Consider the following 20,846-nt stretch of genomic DNA (forward strand, 5'->3'; position numbering starts at 1 on the left):
GTGCAAAGACAATTTTAGCAACACCTTTCAGTTCCATGCTGCACAATAATCTGACAATCTGGATTGAGCTCCTGGTTCATTCCTCCTGAGGAATGAGGCTGCTCCACACCGTGCCACTGGCTGGCAAAGCCCCAGCACAGCCCTGAGACTGCTGCACGTCTCCCCACAGGCAGAACTGCTCAAGACAGATGGAGAAGCCAGTGCTAGAACAACAGATGACAGCAGGAGCCAAAACCCATTTCAGATGGAAAGATCAGGAAGCAAATGATGAAATAAAGCCCATAAAAATGTGCAGAGGGCACTTTCCCTGGCGGTTCAGAGAGAGATTTGTCATGCAAATAGAAAGCAGTTCATTTCAGGAAGGAAATGAGTGAAAACAAAGGGATTATTTGACACAGGAAAAAAGGCAATTGCAGGGAAGTTTTCACTATCAGACAGGCACAGTAGAGATAGCAATGGCTCCAGTCTGGTTTTTAGCTGAACTGCTGGTAACACCAATAATATTCCAGCCTCCTTTCCCACTGCACTGTGGCCAACCTTCTGTCTGATGGCTGAACAGTCATGAATCACCTCAGCAATGGGATCTAAGGCATAAACTTCATGCCAGGACACAAACATGCCTGTGTATATACATAAACATATACACTTATAACAATAAGCAATAATAAGTAGTAAAAATAATAATGGTGATAATTATAACAATAATTGTATTGGTAATAATAACAATTACAATGGTAATAATAATCATGTTTATTTTAGTTTAGTCTTTACAGTGCTTGGAAGAAATTGATTTCAAGATCAAGTGGTCACTTAGGAGCCCAGGTACTGTTTTTACTCGTTGATAGTCATGAATATGTGGCTTGGTCCAAACGACACTCAGGTTTTCCAAGAAAAGGAACATTTTGATGGGGAAAGTTTGCTGCTTATGTCATATTGTCACATTTTAGTAAAGCAAAAAAAAACCCCACAGTCCATTTTACTTTTACAGTAAAATTATTTTTTTTTTCCAGTATAAGTGACTCTATTAAACACATGAGCTTTCTGAATTAACCTAAATAATATAAAACATACATTTAAAATATATGTACACAGCAACATAGAAAAAGAAAGCTAAGACAGCTTCCTCCTGCTTTATAGTATCTCAGTCTCATGAATCGCAAATAAAATACTTCAGTTAGTTGTTAATTATCAATTAAACACTTTGTAATGAGTGTTTTCAACACATTTTAACAATTCCAATGTCACTCAGCTGCTTCCCACCCTGTTTCGGACAGTATGCACAGAAAATTTAACATCACAAAGGAAGAAGAGGCACGTGTGGGATGCAGAAGAATAGCAACTTGGTTGCTAAAAATCAGAAGAAATGCCCTGAATTTGAGAAGGATTTTAGGTGTTTTCCTTGTTTTCTCCAGCTCATGCATGTGATGGTAGCGACAGCCTAGTTCTCTATGTGTATAAAACAGAGCAAAAGTAGTAAAATGTGCAAACTCCACTCTAAAAGCTGTGCCAATACACAGCTACTTGGAGCTCCAGAATAACTGATCCTTCTGTTTCATTCAGCTCCTGGCAACTGCAACTACAGTTTTGTGATATATCTACCAGCTACAGAAGTGAACCAAGGACAAGGATTCATTTTACAGGAGCCACCACCCAGCAGTTCCATGGCAAGCATTTTCAACTAGTACCTGAATTCAGTTAAGTACTTTGGAAGTAAAAAAATACCATTGTATACATCACATTTACTCACTTGTCCCTATCTTCTCCTGACACATGACCATCCCATCATGTTTGATATGAAAAAGCTCAGAGAGAGATTTTAAAAGCCCACAAAGATTAAAGGACATAGTTAAGACACTGATACTGCCACACTGTTCAAACCCTGTACTCCTGAAAAATTATGATGACATAAAATGAAAAAGGGATCACAACACTCTTATTGTATCTCATAAAGAAATAATCTGCTAAGGTTTTTTTGCAATGTCTCTTGCTGGTTTCTGTTACCAGCTGCTATTTCTGTCAACACTTGCAATCAGTTTGTTGAGTGAACCCATACAGGATGCAGAAATCACTCTTTAAGTTGATCAGCTCAGAAATTTCCTCAGTTGCAGTTCCTGCCTTCAGCACTACATCAGGTAACTGACTCTAGTAGCATAGCACTAAAACATAGTAAACTTGAACTTAGAATGGTTCACATGCAGCACCATGTTTAAGCTGAATATCAGGAAAAATGTTTTCACCAAAAGGGTTGTCAAGCACTGGAACAGGCTGCCCAGGGAAGTGGTTGGATCACGATCCCTGGAGGTATTTAGATGATGTGTACATGAAGCACCTGGGGACATGGTTCAGCGGTGGGCTTGGCAGTGCTGGGTTAATGGCTGGACTTGATCTTAAAGGTCTTTTGCAACCTAAAATGATTCTAAGGTTCTAAAGCATGCTGCCATCACTCCCCTAACCTCTGAGGAGTTAGGGAGCTAACCTCTGAGCTCACTCCCAGCCACCACTCCAGCCAAAACAGGAGGGAGAAAAGATTACTACTTGGGATGTTGCAGTTATTAGCCACTGCTCTTCGAGCTTTCCAGCTGGTTAACCTGCAGAAGAGTGGCAGATGCCCAGAGGGAGAGCTGGCTGATGTCTGAGGGGTCCAGCACAGGACCAGGTTCTCAGGGGAAGCCTTGTCCTCCCAGTCTCATCAGTCATATTGACTTTCAAAAGAACATTTAGCAACAGGCACAGATTTACAAAGCAGAACTTCTCACAGCCTCACTGCTCCTTCTACTTCCATTACCAGCACAGCTATCAGTGGGATGTATTCACAGTGGAGGAGGATGACCTGAAAATGGTGCAATTTGGCTGGCAAGGAACATGACTGCATTTCTCCTCCACAGTGATTTGGCATTAGGCTGGAGAGTAGTGTGTACAGCCAAGACAAATACTAGCAGCTGTAGCTGGTGAGTGTGGATACAAAAATACAGCTAGCAAGAATTTCTCTTGCTTCTTTCCAGTGCCATGAGATACTTTTCTCTCTCACAAAGAGAGTAGCAGAGGTCTATAAGCTATGAACACCTGCGACCGTGCAGAGCTTTGTTTATGGTACAGTAGAAAAATATTTTGACAATGGATGTTTTAGGATTTTTGCCAATCACCCCAAGGGGTGGCTGATCCTTTGTCCAATTAGACTATGAAGAAAGAAGTCTATAAAAGAGTTTGTAAAATAACCAATCAATCAATCTTGCTGCACAATTCCTGCTTGTTGGATCTCTCCTCTCCTCCCTACGGCTGGGGGATACCGTAATAGGCGAGTGCAACCACCTTTAGGCATTTGTAAGTGACATCACATCTGACAGTCACAGAGCCTGCTGAAAACAGCACGCCAAATAGGACTCCAAATCTGCTATACCAACTCTGATTTCCATTAAATCCTTGTGCCAAAGAAGAATAATATTTTAAGTGCCTTTTGTGCTTAGAGGGGATGAAGCTGGGGGGGCAGAAGGCGGTACAGGTCAAATCAAACCCACAGCCCAGCTAAACCCCTGGATGCCTTCTCCCTGGTGCATACCTTAGCTATAGGATCACTGAGTTTTGTGATGAATGCTTTGCACATCGCTGCCTGAAAAATGAGCAGGTGGGAGCTCTCTACTTAGTACACTGAGCATTTTCTAGTTAGCTTTAGTAGGAACGAAGCCACTTTGTTTTTTAAGTTAGTTGACAGACACACCCATGTGTATGTACACACACTTTCAGATTAATCTGTGTATAATATTTCTACCACGACATCACAATCAGTATTTAAACAGCAATTTCGCAAAGAGGTTTAGAGACTTTGTGCTGCCTTACCATAGAGAGCTTTTGCACTTGTTCTTGAATTCTGCTCCCTCTCCGCCTGAGCAAACATTGGAGAGCCATAGCCACTGGAAGAAAACATTTCTGATTATCTTCTGTATGGATGTATTTGGCAGGCACTGAGAAAACCCCTCCCCTTATATAGGACTACACATACCGACAACATTAGTAACAGAGGGAATGATACTGGATATTTGTTCCACACCATAAATATGAGGAAGAATGTTCCACTTGGGTTGCAGACCTTTCTGGGTTCTCTTTTGTTGCATTAATACATCATGCACAAGCGGGATGTGGTATACAAACAAACACCACTTTAATTCAAGTAACAAAATTCACTGCGAAATTATAATAGTGATAATAACAACAACAATAATAATGACTATGCCAAAGACTTGGGTAGGATTTGGGGCATTTTTTCTTGTGTCCACAGGTGTTGATAGCTTCTAACAATTTTAACCGCTTTTAATGTAACACTTAAAATGACTGTCACTGTCTTATGCAAATGAAAAGGCAATATGACCACAAGTGCTTCAAGAATGCATCATACATGAGTTCACCTTAAAGGGACAACAATATGAGAAGCAAGAGACAGCACAGATATCCTGCTCCATATAGGAATACATGTTCTTTGGGGTCAGATAGGTAAATTCTCATCAGTGTTGTCAGTAAGTCTGATACAGGGATCATCCTCTTATCTTAGGCAAGCTAACACTTCCAGGTAGCACCTGCTCAGTTCTGTTTACTGGGAAACAGTCTGTTCTCACAGATGGGAGAGGCAGCCTCATCTTTTATGCATAAAAATGCATTCACTCAGAGCTAACCTTAACCATCTCAGGCACACAAAGACCTCTCTGAGTAACATAACAAGGATGTCATGGCTACAGCAATTTATCTTCCTGTTCCAGGTGAGTCCGTGCAGCAACACAGCTTTCCCTTACACTAATACAGAAATCAGTCAGACAGTATCTGTCACTTTGGCTCCACAATTTGCAAACCCCTCACTCTTTTAAAGAAAATGCCTTCGTGTAATTCCAATGAGATCTACTAATCATAGCTCTCGCTGCAATGAAAACCTAAAGAAGGAAGTACAACACTATTTTGTCCATAAAAGGAAAGTCAAAGGCATAACCTTACTTCATTTGAGGAAAGTAACTTCCATATCCACCGGGAGGGGTGTTTGATATATGTCCATTCATTCTTACTGCCCCTCACTGGGAGAAACGACCTAGGAAAAGAAACAACAGCACATGAATTGAGTGTCTTAAAAGACAAAGGTTTAATGCAGATGTAATACAAACCTAATGAGAAAATGATGGTTGAAATGGGAACGAAATTGCATCAACAAGCTCAATTGTTATTAACTGCATCCCGGTGATGCCTCCAAGACTTGCCATGGAACTTCTCCCAGTAGCAATTTGATAGTTATTGCTTCAAATAATTTATAATTTAGTGAACAAAGCTATTATTTTTGACACAATGGTCTTTAGGAATAACTGTAGAAATAAAAGGCTCACTAAACAAAGAACAACATCTACTGCAAAAGTGAACAAGATGTTCCGAATGGCAACTTTATTAGTCAAGCGTGCTTGATTTCAATTCATTTCTTTCAAATGAAACTTCTGAAATGACCTTTTGATACATATTCTATGAAACATATCAGCTGAGTTGTTAGAAAGATGCAGTATCAAAATAAAACACGATTGTTAGCACAAAAGGAAACTTGGTTAGCTATTTCGGTACTTAAGAAAACTCTTTTTTTTTTTTGTTAAGCAGCACTTAACATCCTGGAAGTTTGGCATGCCAAATGAAACCTTTCATATAAAGGCACTGCTGTAAAGGCCATGATAAGACAGTTTAAAAAATGCCTTCTCCCTTTAATAATCTGTCCATTGAAGATAAAACTGATTCTGGAAAGTGACTTTCACAACCCTTTCATATTCAAATTTACCATGGGCAAATATTCCTTCATTTACATATATACATGAATAACATACATTTGAATATTTCTCTACATTTCAGTCACACTGGGGAATAGTTAAAAGTATATCAGATAAAAATTTTACCTACAAAAGCTCCATTTCCAAAGCAAGCACAACCTGCTCTGTTTGCACCAGAGGTGCCTTACAGCCAGCTGATCTCCTGAGCCCCTAAGGCAGCTCACTGCCCCACATTAACTGCTCTCTTCCCATTTTACAAAGAAGCAGCAGCTCTTTGACCTGCCAGTACCTACTGAGTGCCCACATCCATTCTGCTACTTCCTTCTTCCACGCAGAAAGCCAATCAAAACCTGTGCTAAGCTCTAAATTCTGCCAGTTCAAGAGACATACAAGCTGCAGGTCTTCTGTGCTGAGGACATAGGTTTTATACCTTTCTGAGGAACACTTGGCATCTCCTGCCTCAGCTGCAGTTAGCAAAACTACCCAGAACAGAGGTGTATTTGACATGCCAAGTGAAATCACGTGGAAGGGGTGGTGTTGCTTTTAGTGGCTTCACACATGCTGTAATTTGGCTTAGTATATCTTTTTTTTTTTAGTTTATTTAATTTTCTTTGAAATCTTTGCTTGCTCCTTACAAAACCTCTTTAGTGGCACAAGCACATTTTGCTTTCATTCCCCCATAAACAAATCACATATCCAACCTGGTAGCCTGTTTGGCTGCTCTAAGACTCTTTTTATGGAGTGCAGTCCTCAGCAGCTGCCTCCAATAAATTACTACCCGTGCTGAGTGCTGCTCAATTCATTAGCAATTACAACCTTTGGGAAGCATCCTGAAATCGTCCCATGACTTGAAAGGATACAACTACTCATTTTCCCAGCAGAATTTGCCAGCTCACTGTGCACTCCCTGTTCCGTTGCAGCGACTGCCCGGACCAGAGCTGCTCGGAGTACTCCTCTCCAGCAGCTCAGGCTGCCACTGAGCTCTTCAACACTTTCTATATCAGCTATTAATTCTTATCATCTGCAACCACGCTCAATTTGCTGCCCTGCTTAACAGTTTACCCTGTGATTGGCTTCCAAAGAGTGACCAGATCCAAAACACACAAATTATCCCCACTGCTGTTTGGTATCCCCACTTTACATCTCACCCACACATTGTTTAAGATAGCACTTGTTTAATACTTTGGTTTGTTATAATCTTTTACGGTTTGTAGTCTTTTTCATAGCCCTATTTATAACAAATTTTGCAACTATCTGCCTTAAAGTGAGATCTGGGGGGGGGGGGGGAAAAGCCCCTTGGTTTAAAAATCTCTCAGAATAATTCCACTGCTCTGACATCTTAATCTGACAAATACTTGGTTTGTATTTGTATTCACTCAATTTTATGGAGGTGGTGAAAGAGATATTTTAAGTAGAAGGAATGTAATATATTAGAATTTCAAGCTTCAGCCTTTGAAGTCAGCATGACACGCTGAGTTTTAAAGCGGCAAGGAAGCTGAGCAGCAGATTTTCACATTGGGCAAAGAAAACATCTCTCATGACTAAATACTTGCCCACTGTAAGGCATAACACCACTGAAATACAAGAAGCTTCAGAATATTTTGAATGAAGAGATACTGAAAATCTGAAGCCAAAAATTTTGACTATTTAAAAAAGAAAACAAAGCAGCAAGCAGCTTGTTCTGCCAAGCAAACACAAAAGTTTTAGTCAGCTTTAGCTGATATGCAAACAAAACACCACTTGCTATTAGACAGCTGAGTAAAGCCAACAATATTTCCTGTCCCTCATGAAATTTTCCAGTGCTTTTGAAATGCCAGGACAGCTACCTTGACATGACAATTTCAGTGCTATTGCAATTTCATGCAATGCTTCTGTCACTTGGATCAAGAAAACTCCTGGATGTGAATACAAACAAACCCTTCACCATAATTATTTATAATTAGTTCAAATATTTGTAACAGCATCAAAAAGCTGCTTGTGATTCCCCAAAATTATCAGGCAATTTGATCACATTCAACTTAAATGTTTCAGAAAAAAAACATTTTAGGAAAACTCTTTAGTTGGTTTTGTTTTTTTTTTTTTTTTTAATTAAGCACATGATGAAGAAAAGTGAAAAACCACAAAAGGGTAACAGTATGTGCAGGGCTTTATTATTCACCTGTGAAGCTTTCTCTGCTGTGTTTCTCATCTCAAATGCTCTTTCATCTCTTATAACCAGTCAGTCCTGTAGCAAAAGTCAACCCCTGCACACTGCAAAGCCATTGTCAACCAGGAGTCTATTAATAAACTCCACTTCCTCTTTAATCTTCCCTTTCACCTCAGCCCAGCAATTCACAGCAGCCCATGGTGGCATCCTAGACTTAAAAATAAACATCCTCCACAATTAACTGTACCATCCCTCTTTAATTAGGCCTGAAGTATCAACAGTTTACTTGTGAATATGACCAAAAATGGTCATGTCTCAGGATCCTGAAAATATTAAATCATGCCTGCTCTGAAAAAGAAGTATTTTAAACCAGGAAAGCTAAGTAAGGTTTCAAGAAGAAAAGAATAATAAGCAAATAGATACAATAATAATTAATAATAAGACAAGTACCAAGGTATTTATCTTTAAGTTTGTTAAAATAATATATAATTAAAACCAGTAAAAAATAGTTATAAATATTATATTTTCAAAGACAATAAAAATCCACTAAATTGTCCCAACAACAAAAGAAATCCACTTGGGGACTTCCCTGCTGCCATCAGCTTTATTTTTGAAGGGATATTGATAGTGAGCAGCTCTATAAATGACAAGGGTCCAGCCTTTATAACAGACAAACCACTTCTGAGACAGATGTACATTGGTCCTTCAGTGGTCAGCAGTTACAGGTGCTAATCCCAAGCATGGGGGGAATCATGCCAGTACACAATATGATTATATCACTCATAAATACTCTTTTTTAAAAATGTCAAAATGCAAAAATATTCTTTGTCTTCCCCATCTTGCAGCATGGCAGCCGTGGGAAAACAATGCAATTTATGCGGTACATCACCAACTCACACATCCTGCCATTTCATTTCCTAACAAGAGTTTAAAAGCAACAAAATCCCCCAGCTTATTTTAAAAAATACCCCAAACACCTTTTCTAGAAAGGCAGAGCTGTATCATTAAAGAAAATCAGATATTCTAGAGCCTGGTGCTCTTTTCCACTCACCCTGAAGCGATCAGTCCCATCCAGTGGCAGATCACAATGTCATATGGAAACCAAAAGAGAAACAACTTAATGATGTGGATATTTCAGAAATTATGGAGGAGGAAAGGCTATGGAGAAAAGGACGCACAGGAAGGAACAGGAAAGCCAATAATGGCTGGAATGATAACTGTCTACTGGTTAAGAAATGTCATTGTTATCGCATACCCACAAAACCCCCCAAAATTCTCCCCCAGCCAAGGCACAGGCTGTAACTCCAGCCTAAACAAAAAGCACTGGACTATTACCAAGTAACACTATTCCCCAGTGGATTTGGGAATGTAGCAATGTCAGATAAGGACACTCACTCTCCACCCTTCCCCTTTTCAAAGTGTTACGGAAGAACAAAACAACAGCAAAAAAAAAATATCCACGTACTCCTAGCTCACTGTGCATTCAATAAAAATGTCTCTTCTGCTGTCCCACAGCATTCAGCACTGCTGACCTACAGAATGTACAAAAACTGTTTAATTGCCATTTTTCATCTGTTTCTTTTCCAACCTCGTCCCGTTCACCCCCACACACTTTCCCTACTAATTTTTGAACAGTATCTCCTCGTGTCTACCTTGTTGTTCTGACCCATCACTCTCCTATTTGTATCTTCACTCCAGCCACAAATCTTACAAATGGGAAACTCCTGACAGAAGTACATCCTGTGGAGCCAGATGAAGTGTTGCTGCTGCCCTCTGCTTCGGGACTTGTTTCAGAGCACAACCAAGAGCAAACACGAGTTCAGCTGGTTGTAAGACATCTTGCCTTGAGATAAACACCATAATGCACATGAATGCATAAGTAAGTAATACTTCTGGAATGATCCCTGGGGATTTTCCATCCGCGGTGCACTGATACCAGAATTTCTCTGAGAAAAACTGCTATCCTTTGAGCTGGCAGCAGCTTTGCTCTGTAATGTTTTCAGTTTCCTATTAAGCAGATTTGGAGCATCCAAAAGCTGGTAGAAAAGATGAAGGCAAAAATCAATGCAGAAAATTGGAAGCCAGGCCCTACAAATGCTGCAGTTTCAGCACGAAATAGATGAACTTGATTCACCACCACTCTGACTGTTGTCCCCTTGGCCTCTCTCAAGCCACTCTACATTCATGAGGGGGGTTTTGAAGCTTTCTGAGCTGTATAGACTTCAGTATTCACTCCTGTGTCCAAGCACCAGGAAACACGTTAATACAATAGCCACAATAAAATAATTCTGAAAATGCTGGTTTTTTTTCAGGTCCTCTCCATATTCAGACCAGTTGTCCAGCATGGCCATTAGCACTAATTACATTGCATTTTAGTTTATGCAAATCTGCACTGAGTTGCGTCCTATTTTTAGGTTTTAGTGCTGGATGCAGCGTTAGCTAACTGGGGTTCCTGATAAAGAAACCTGGGGGTGGGAGGAAAGGACTGGGTGTGTCTCCCTCTCCTCCATGGATTCTACTCCTTAAAGAAAGCTGAACTTAACCCCACAATATTATCTGCCTGTTTGGGTAAGGGGTCACAGGGGTAGAAGCATTTCAAGCAACTAAAGACAGCAACAGACAAAAAATACAACTCTGGCCAGGCAGGGGACAATGACAAGGCAGAGAGTGCCCCGGAGGGATTTGTAAGTGTATTCACAACCTTCTCCACAGTGCAGGGCAGCAGACAAGCTCGATCAATGCTGGTTTTGCCAGTTTCAGAAAGTGTTTTGATTTTCACTGATGCCTTCTGAAATCTAATACTCCTCCCTCAGTCCTTCACTAAGGAGGAGGATGCTAAGTTCATTAGCAGCATTCCTTTCATCAGGAGGGATAGGATGAATTTATTAAGAAAATTTGTTGTCATAATTATCGACCAAAGTAGAAGACTTAATATCAGAACAGTAATTGTTAGCTAAAAGAGAAGGTTTCCATTGGGAAAAACTAACAAGATAAAAAATGCTCTGGAAGTCTTCTTTTTCCTACTATGATATTTTCCAGTGATTCATTGTTAAAGTAATATTCTAAGAATACAATTAAGATAGCTATCTTTTATTTTGACAAAGGGGAGAATTATGAAGAGCAACAGGAAGAACTAAATGAGTAAACTTCAGACAGATCATGTTCATAGACTTAGTCCTCATTACTGCCACACTACTAAAGACCCTGCTTGAAAACAAGTTCTTATTCTGGCACGGCAACCTACTTCCATCCCTTTCACTCAGGTCTGGGCCATGCTTTATAATTAACCATATTGAAAGAAAATAAAACAGCTTTACAGATACAAAAGATTCAAAGACTTAAAAATCCCCATTGCAACAAAGGAACGTTAATAAATATGCCAAGCACTGAAGCCACCACTCACTGCTATTTTTAATTAGAGAATTAACCAACTCATCTAAAGCAACATGAGTATTAATTACCAAGATCAAGATCATTATGCAGTCCTTGCAGAATGTATCACCACAGCTGGAATACCTTGTGTAAAAGAAGAAGGATAAAAAAACCAACCCAAAACCCAAACAAAAAACCTTCCACACACAGAGAGCAGTCTAAAGAGGAAGGTGTCTATGCCATATGAAGGAATTTGCAGAGGAAAACAGAAAAAATGGATCATAATGTACCACATACATCAGTATTTTTGGTGAGTCTACCTCAAGTAGAGCACTGAGCTGGCAAAAGATACTATTTTTACTCATAAACCCCAATTCTGACATGGCTGCAACAACACGCTCAGTATCTCCACTTGAAGAGAGATGTACAAAAACTTGTCCTGGTTTGGGTTTTTGGTGGGTTTGTTGCTTGTCTTTTTTTTAAATTTGAATTTTTTTTAATAAAACCAAAACCAGACAAACCAAAACTGCCTTGGTATCACTGACTGGTGAATTCTGCTGACCCAGTACAGAAACCACTGCTGTATTTCCCTTCTTCTTACTCTCTGATTTTTTTTCCTTTATTTCCTTTTATTCTTTGATACATCATAGTTCAAATAAGATCATCAGATTTCAAAAGAGGGCACTCCAGACACTAATTTGAAATTCAGTTTGCAGTGTACAGCCAACAAGCCATCACTTTAGAAATGCAAACTTCTAAAAACTTCCAAAGTATATAAAGATTAGTAAAACAATGTCTTTAGGTGTTGTCTGTTGTTTTAGATAAAGTTTTCCTCTCATTCTGGTCAAAAAATGAAAGAACTTCCAACAGAGTTAAAATACTGCTGCGAGTTGCCCAAATGAAACTGGTTTAACCACCTCCCCACATTTATTTGCAAGTTAATAACCGTGTCATGACACAGGGACAATATTAAAGTTGGCGTGGTACAGATCACAACAAAAGCTGAACTGAAACCATATAATGACATACTCCAACCAGATCATAAAAACTAACATGAAGGAGGAGGAAGGGGAGGAGGAGGAGGAGGAGGAGGACAAAAAGACAGGAACACTCATCAATACCTCTCTAACTTAGTTTAATAGAAATGTGGCGAGATTTAATTCTTGTTTTCACAGATTTGCTTTCTTCAGTTTTGGTGAAGTTATTGAAGTCCCTCAGCTGCTCACATAGAGAACCAATTCCTATGCCAGTAGTAGGTTATAAGCTTGAATTAAACAAGACAAAGTTGAGCAGGGGCAACATCCACTGGCTTCCTGATCATCTTAAACACCCAGGCTCCAAACCATTGTGGACCACCCACTGATGGCATTCCTTGATGGTTTAGCTGTTTATTGAATCTTCAGCTCTTCCACCAGTAAAGTGCTCTGAATGCAAAGTCACGTGTATCTGAAAGGCCTCAAACCTTACTATGGAAAGGGTTCATATTCCCTGTCTGGCTGAAAGAAGGGTTCCAAAAGAGTAAATCAAAAAGGCAGTTTCCATGCAATTCAGTGAAAACAGAAAAGGCCCTGTTTAATAAAGATGAACAAATACGTACGATTGAGGAGTTATTGATCAGACCACAACAAATCAGCAATGCTGAGCAGAAGGGTAAACTCACACTGGGGCTCAATAGTAAATCTAAAAGTTTAATTTTAGAACTTAATAAATGAGCACATACTATTCTAATAATGCTGAGGAACTCTTCAAACTTCCCTAACTCAAATAATATGCAAACAAGGCTTCACAAGACTGATACGCAAAACCTCATGACTTCACGTAACACAGTCTAAACCAACACAGGTTTTGGGGATTGAACAAGTTTTTAATGCCAGAAATGTTAGCAGAGTATTCATATTCTCAGAAGTAATTTAAAATATTCCCCTAATATTGTCAATGTACTTGCAACATCATGCGTATATGAAAGTAAATTAACACATGATTCCTGGGAAGGATTTGAATTAATTCCAAATCTAGTCAGCAAGCCTCCTAAAAGGGACCAGGTTTTCACTTGTCATACACACATAAGCCACATAAGAAGTAGAATTTGTCCTCAAAGACATGTGGTTATGAAGCTGCAGTGAACGGCAGCAACAATGGCAATACCTGTGAGTCAAACCTGTGCCCTACTTCAGCACAGAGGTTTGACTCTGGAGCTGGTTCACAGACACTCTCAGCAGAGAACTGTATGTTTCCTTTAAAACTTACCCTGTGTTACAGGAATCTTATTTCTTTCAAACTCTGGGCCCTACAAAAAGTACTTTGTCTTGAATCTATGGGGGAAACTGCTGCTCCTGACTTCCCATCCAGAGCACTACCTCTTGTATTTCGTTACTAGTAGGAGACATCATGAGAAGGGGCCTAGATACACAGTGCCCACATGGTAAGGTAACAACAAACCTGTAGAGACTCTGAAGATGAGGTAGAAGAGAGAAAAGGCAGGGAAAGCAATTTAATTTTTAAATAAAATTGGAGGATAAGTTGCACTATAAGCTATTTTAAATCCTAGCAGCAGCAGTCACTGACTTTTACAAACAACAAATTTGTTCAATTTTCCCATCTATGAAAAAAAAGAACCCGTAACACCATCACTGACCCAACTGAGATATTCAATTTAATACTGTCCAAAAATACAATTATTTTGTTGTCACTGAAAAACATGCACTGGAAAAAATATTTTTCAAGGGAACATGACTTTTTATTTTTCTCCCTTCTGCTTTAAATACCTCCTTGGCACCAACCAGGAAACCCAAAATCGTTTCCTACTCCACTGCAGAATGGAGTAAAGTAGAGACACGAGAAGAGCTGTGTGACTTTGCTTGCACAGAAGAGTGAAGTCAAACAATCTTCTCTATCATATAGCATTTCCCTGATGGTTTTTCCTTCTGAAGCATGAATCTGAAACAATAAACTTCAAGGACAACTCCCGCTCACCTGAGGGTAAAAACAGGCATGTGACTGCAGTAGGATGCGTGACCTTGACCGTGGTCCACGCAGCTCTCAGCACTTTCAGACACGTAATAACTCACCCGCATCCCAGCAGCAGCTGGAGATGTTTGCTGGGGTCACCAAAAAACTTGAGCATCAGTTTTTGTTGGCATTAATGCGCACATCACCCAAGAAGAATGTATTGAAATTCAGCAAGTAAACAAAAGGCGCTATCTTAAACATGGGAGCTGAAGTGATCAGCCCACATCGGGGCCACAGTTATTCAGCACAAAGTGAGTCAAGTGTAAAAGAACTCACTGAACTGAGGTCACAGCTGACTGAAGTCACACCCTGCCACAGTATTTACAGTGCACTTATGTAACTCAGCAATTGTTTCCTGGAAGCAAATAGGCTGAACAACAGCAGATCCCACAATCTGCGGGAAGAAAATAGATTTAAACTTTCGGTGTTTCGTCTCTCTGGTTTTCCAGTTGCAATCATTTATGTTTTGCTGTACAGATACAATTTTCTCATCCATTATTCTGGGCCAAGCCCTTCCTTTATGTGTGTTTCCATCCAAGGAACATATAATCAGCAAATGTCATATTTTTGAGGGGGTTTTTTTGTTTTAAATCACCTAAATCAAAAGCATAACTGTGATTCTTTTCCAAATCAATTCACAGATTCAAATTTTCAGAAGCAGGTTCTGCTGTGAATGCCCAGGTTTGGCAAGTTTACAGGCTTGACTTTCAGAAGTAAAAGTATATATACTTTATAAACTGTTAATGCTTTTACAATCACATATCAGGTTTCCAGCTAACATCCAGTGATTAAGGATGACAAAATTAGAAGCCTTTATAAAAGATAATCACTGCAAAATGTTTTTGCCTGCAATTAACTCAAATTATGGAGTTTGATTCTTCATATTATCACAAGAAAATTTTTCCCAGGAATTTATCACTGATGGTTACCAAGCCAAATTTACCAAACTGTTACTAGAAAGGGATTCTGAAATGCTACAACAGGTATTTTATTGCAATTTGCTCATTCATTCAATTGAAAATGTTTGCTGAGGCATTTTTAATATCAAATTTTTTTAAAACTAATGCCAGATAGTCTGGGAGAGAAACCCTAGATACCCTGCCCCCAGGAAACCTCAGAGGAGCTACACTTTTTGGAAAGCTCCCACGTTTTGAAGGAAGATAGTTTTCAAAAATCTTTCCGAATATGAATTTATTGTTCTTCAACTGGTGCTTTCATTAGAAATAAATGTGTGTGAAATAGGTGTGGGCAGGAAGGTGGAAAGGAGAAAGGGAAGGAGCTAAAAAGCCATATGAGGTAACGCTTTTTGATCCTTTCCTGGCTGAAGGAGTGACAGGCGAGGCTGGGGAAATTAGACTGCGCCATTCACTTCCAACCTCTACAAGAACTGCTCTAGACGTGATTGTTGTGACTTAACGCTACTTAAGAAGCACTCATCTCAAATCTTCCTTCAGGTTGCCCTCCTACAGACCTCAGAAAGATTAAATAATTAGGTTTTTAAGTTTCAAGTCGAGTCACCAATATATGGGGATCTTGCACAAACGGCCCTCACTGGAGACCCTGCTGCTACAGGATACTGCCAAACTTCAGGGGCTGCCCGACTTTGAATGGCAATGACACGACACCAAATGTGCTCCAGCTTCAGCTGGAATTAGAAGAATTACCCATGGAGACGGTCCTTGGAGCCATGAATGTTATCTTAAAAACTATTTTCCATAACTCCCTTATCCTCCTGGCTACACCCATGTGGCTAGAAAAAGTTAAGAGCCCTGTGAAAGATGCTAGAGGGAAGGAATCCATAGAAAATTTTTGAGGGACAGCTACAAACAACATAAACACAGAGCTTCCTCCCACATTCTAGGCAACTAAGAAATGATGCTGTTTATTATAAAATTATGCCAGCTCCTCCAATGATTAAATTTTGTTTCTAGAGCTCTGAGCTGCCTAAACTGGAATACATTTTCTATTCTGTGAGATTGAGAAGTGTATTTTTCCCTTTTCCAGAAGGCACACTAGATAAACTTTAAACTTGTACTCAGTTTCAAAGGAAAAATATTTGTCCTACACAAAGCCTCTATTCAGCGACCCTGTTTTTACTACAGTAAGAAAAATAGCTGTGCCCTGGGTAATTTGTTCATGTATGCCAATAAAAGCACATTGAACTAGAGCCAGCACTTCTAGCAAGCTCCCGAAGACTTCTGAAGAGCTATGAAAAGCAGAACTTTTTTTCCCCTACTTATGCTTTTTCTATTTGCCATTCCCAGAACTTAGTACTTGTTTCCATTACATTTGCCTTTATGTTGCTGTGAGAAGCGACTGAAAGAAAAACATAAGACCAAAGAATAAACCCAAAGCTTTTAAAGAAGCCCTTTTATGAAAAAGAGCTTTCAGATATCTTCATACAATGTTTCAAATGTTAAGCATATACTGTTTTGAACTCCACGCTATTTAAAAATTATAAAAGAGGTTGAAGTATATTCACATTTTAGACATGAAACATACAAAGAATTAAGGAATATACTGACATAAATACTTGTATTTCTATGCTTTCATGAAGGAATCTGATCAAGAAACTTGCTGCTGAACTAGGGCATGTCTGTGACGGACCCAGAGTAAAAAAGAGCTCGGATGAAATTATTAGGAAGTTATTCAGAACAAAGCAATTGCCTGTTCGATACGGGCTTCCCAAAACTCAATGTTTTTTGAAATGGTTTCCCAAACAATCACAGAAATGGGGCTGAAAAGAAAGGAAGGCATCTCACATCCTTAAGGCAGGAGCAACTGTGCCAAGGTAATTCCCAAAAAGCAGTACTTCCCAACCTCTTCCGTGGGCCTCTAATGAGGGCCTGGGGAAATCCAGGGTCTCATTAGCCATATGCTGGAAAAGTTTTTCTCAAAAAATAATCTAAATCTGTGTTACAATTTAAACTCACTTGATACTGCTTCCATCCACAACACACCCAAAAAATACATTAGATCCTTAATTTTAGGAAAAGAAAAAAGGAAACAGCACGCATCAAATCAGTGTTAAACTGGGCTTACAAAAATATCCTATTCCTCTGTCTTGTTTGATCAAGAATAACTGGCTTGCTGCTACCTCCTCTCTCTTCTATAACTTATCACTCCTATCAACACTGCAATAGGCCCACAAGGATGTTGTCTCATGCGTATCATCTCATACGTTTTTCCAGCTAGGCAATCCAAAGTAAGCAGATGTCAACTTCTATTTTCCCTCAGGAGCCCACAAGGCAAGTTTCAGGGGGAACAATATTGCAGTTACTTCATCTATATATTATCTTTCATTATCTCAGTGTTTTTCTAAACCATATCCCTTTGCTTCCTGAACTTTGCATAACCTCTACTCTTTCCTCATATTGTTTAACACAGCCTTATGCTTTTCTCCTCCTTTTCCTTTTTTCATGCACATCTACAGCAGACTTTCTGGGGGGAAAAAAAAAAAAGTTATTCAAGGAAAAATAATTCAAGTGTAGACTCAAAAATAGTTCCTGACATTGTTCAAAGTCTTTAAGATGGGGACTCAGCTTGCCATCTCTGACTGTCCTTCATCTGTTTGATTGGGTTGGATGATCACTGAGAAAATTAACACTGACAATTGTAAATATTGCCTTTCCCAACAGAGACACCAAAAGAACTAGAGGTAGAATATTTTTTTTTTTTTTGGTGGTAATTTATGTTTCCCAGCTATTGCATTAAGCTTTCTTAAAACTCATTCACAGACAGGTTTAGGTGAAATGGCAGAAGCAATTACTGCTCTAATTGGCTGTGCCCTCTTTCTGCCTTTCCAAGGATGCAAAAACGTGACGGAGAACTCTCGACTTCTTTGTAGGTGCCAGTTTGAAATCCAGGGAAGAGGAGCAAGCTGCTACTTGCAGCAGTTGAGGGTATGGCCCAAACAAGATTTAGCACAAAGATAAGGTATTTTAGTAGGACAGCAGGAAGGTTGTCCCCTTTGTCCACCCATGAAGAGCTGAAACAGCCCCCATGTGTGGGCCTGGTCTGGGTCACACTGAGCCACCTCCTCCAGGAATGACCTTGTGGGCCAACCATGTCACCCACTGCAGGCATCCTCATCAGCCACACAGGAGGGCTGGTGGGAGCACAGCCACAAATTGGGCCGTGGCACGGTGTGGTGGGAACAGAACGCTCACCAAATCATTCCCTGCCCGTGCACAAGGTCAATACTCCTTGCCAAAGGCATCGGCACAATTAATATCTAGTCAGGCTGGCCAAGCCACCTTCATGCCCTTTGTTGAAGGGAAAACAGCACAGCTGCAGTCCAGAGCACTGAAGGTGACATTTAGGCAAACTACAAAAGAGTTTGCTTCCTTTGCCATTATTGAGCTTTGTGACTCAGCTCTTTAAAGCACACGAACATCTCAGCCAGTGCCGGGCTTTCAGGTGGTGTTGTTAATGGGAGATATTCCTATCCATTTTCTCTGAACAAAGGTAGAAATATGAAATAAGATCACAGCTCTAATCACACTGGTGGGTCAAGGATTACAGAAATTAGAAAGAGAGGAAGCCATTGGATTCAGCCCTTCTACAAGACCATCCTCCTCGACACAAGCTTTCCAGTTTTACTGCTGGAGCAGCACCTCTTGAAAATCTTAGAGCCAAACAAAAAAAAAATGCAGGTGAGACACAGGATTTCTTGTGCTGGCAGAAATGTAGTGCTGAGGGCACAACCACACTGCAGTTCCCCTCCTGTCACACCTGCACAGCAATCCTGTCAGCCAGGAGTTTCTCTGGAACTTTAGGAGGGGCCCTCACAACTGGATTCTCACACCCAGCTAAACGAAAGAGAGGTTTCAGCTGACAGTTTTGAGACTTGCCAAAACCCACACTTATTTGGAGTATACTGAGAGCTTATTATCTCTGGATGGGGAGAAAGCTCACAGAGCTTTAGGTTCCAAAAAGGGCACTTGTGGTCAATAGTCTCAAAACCCCTTTTTGTTTCTGAAAGGTCAAGCCCTGTTGCCCTCATCCTCCTCATTGACTCTTTCCCCAGTGAAGGGCACGTACAGCTCTTTTTCTAAAAGTTCCCAGATTATTTGAGTGCTTCTGCTTGGAACATATTAGAAAACCAAAGATTTTTGTAAGGGGGGGGAGGATCCATTACTCTACAAGCAGGGAAATCCCAACAGATGCCCTAACATTCTTTCCTGCTGCCCAGATCGATTGGCGAGCACCAGGGGCTCCTGTGTAGTTCACTCCTGCCAAATTTTAGCATTACTTAGCAGATGGCTACTTCTCACTGTGCTCAGGGCTTTCCCCTCCCTGGCACCGGATGGTTTCACATCAGAAACACAGGAGCTGTTTTCACCACCAGCTCCCTTCACTCCTGCACAAGCAGCAGCGTGGCCTCCCTCTCTTGCTCAGGCTAGGTGCAGTCTGGAAGCTCAAGAGATGCTAAACATCCCCTTTTTCCTTTGAATCATGAGCAGAAGAGGCAGTGCAGCCCTAACACAATGATCAGACAGCTCTGGCAGGTGACAAGAAGGATGAGGTGCTCAGGTAACACAAAACCAGCAGCAGCTCCTTCAAAATTTGGAGCATATGTTGTACAGCACCCTCATTCCCAGTAACGAAGTGTAACACAAAGAACTGCAGCAGGTGGCACTTGCTTTCAGTGGTTAACAAACAAGTCTTTAACCACTGCAAATTGTCTTCAGCACATAAATTAGTAAAACATCTCTAATGATAGAGGAGATGATACTCTCTTGGATTGCTCCTGAAATGGAAATATGTAAACCGTGATGTCATGTCATTTGCATTTCCCTAACAGTAGGTTGCTCTTATCTAGTGTTCCTCTCCTTCTCATGTTCTAGTGTACTCCAGGGGGATATTATCCAAGAGGATAATTCAAAAGATGCAGAAAACTAGCCACATGCAGTATAAAAACTGATGCCAAACTGACCACAAATGCTTTTCCAGAGATTTCCAAACCTGCCTGAGGGGAGGCAAGAAGTGGAAGAACTCTCTCACTCCTGACTCACGCTGTTGGCCTGAAGACAAGAGAGTTTGTTACTCAGAAATGGAATTTGGACACGCCCCTCCCCAGGAGTAAAGTACAGCAGAGGAGGGAGGAAGCATCCACAGCTCCAGATTTATGGAAGAAAAAAAGATTGCACAAAACTTGAGGAATCTGGGATACGTTTCAAGCCACAGGAGTAACAAAGGAAACTGTAAGCAGCATAATGATTTTTTTGGTGTATTTTTGAATTATCCAGAGGGAACTATATCTCCACAATATATTTTGCCTACTGTCCACATCCCACAGAGTTCGAATCAGCCGTGTTGTTTCTCTCACAAACACACGAATAAGGACAGGAAGAAAACCTTGCTTCCACTTTATTCTTCATTCTTGCCTTTTTTTTTTTTTAATCCCTGTTGAATTTTAATCCCCATCTTGTTGCACACAGAAAACAGACACTTGAAAAGCGATTGCCAACACAAGAAGTGTTTGGATCAACAGGTCTATATTTAAAATCAAATTATGAAAGGAGAAAAAGAGGTCC

General features: G+C 40.2%; 1 protein-coding gene across 4 annotated transcripts in view; it reads right to left on the reverse strand.

Annotated features, from left to right (window-relative positions):
* EPS8 (epidermal growth factor receptor pathway substrate 8) overlaps window positions 1-20,846 on the reverse strand; it is a 127,731-nt gene that overhangs the window by 46,653 nt on the left and 60,232 nt on the right. For all 4 annotated transcript variants that reach the window (XM_042050328.1, XM_042050330.1, XM_042050327.1 and 1 more), the window contains 2 exons: window positions 4,978-5,068; window positions 3,835-3,908 (listed from right to left, as the gene is read on the reverse strand). In XM_042050328.1, coding sequence (XP_041906262.1) covers window positions 3,835-3,908; window positions 4,978-5,039 — 136 coding nt within the window. In that variant the 5' untranslated portion in view covers window positions 5,040-5,068. The remainder of the gene's footprint in view (window positions 1-3,834; window positions 3,909-4,977; window positions 5,069-20,846) is intronic.

The sequence above is a fragment of the Corvus kubaryi genome, unplaced genomic scaffold, assembly GCF_017639235.1.
Source record: "Corvus kubaryi isolate FWS band 111438036 unplaced genomic scaffold, C.kubaryi_AGA036_p1.0 72, whole genome shotgun sequence".
In the NCBI taxonomy this organism is placed as follows: domain Eukaryota; kingdom Metazoa; phylum Chordata; class Aves; order Passeriformes; family Corvidae; genus Corvus; species Corvus kubaryi.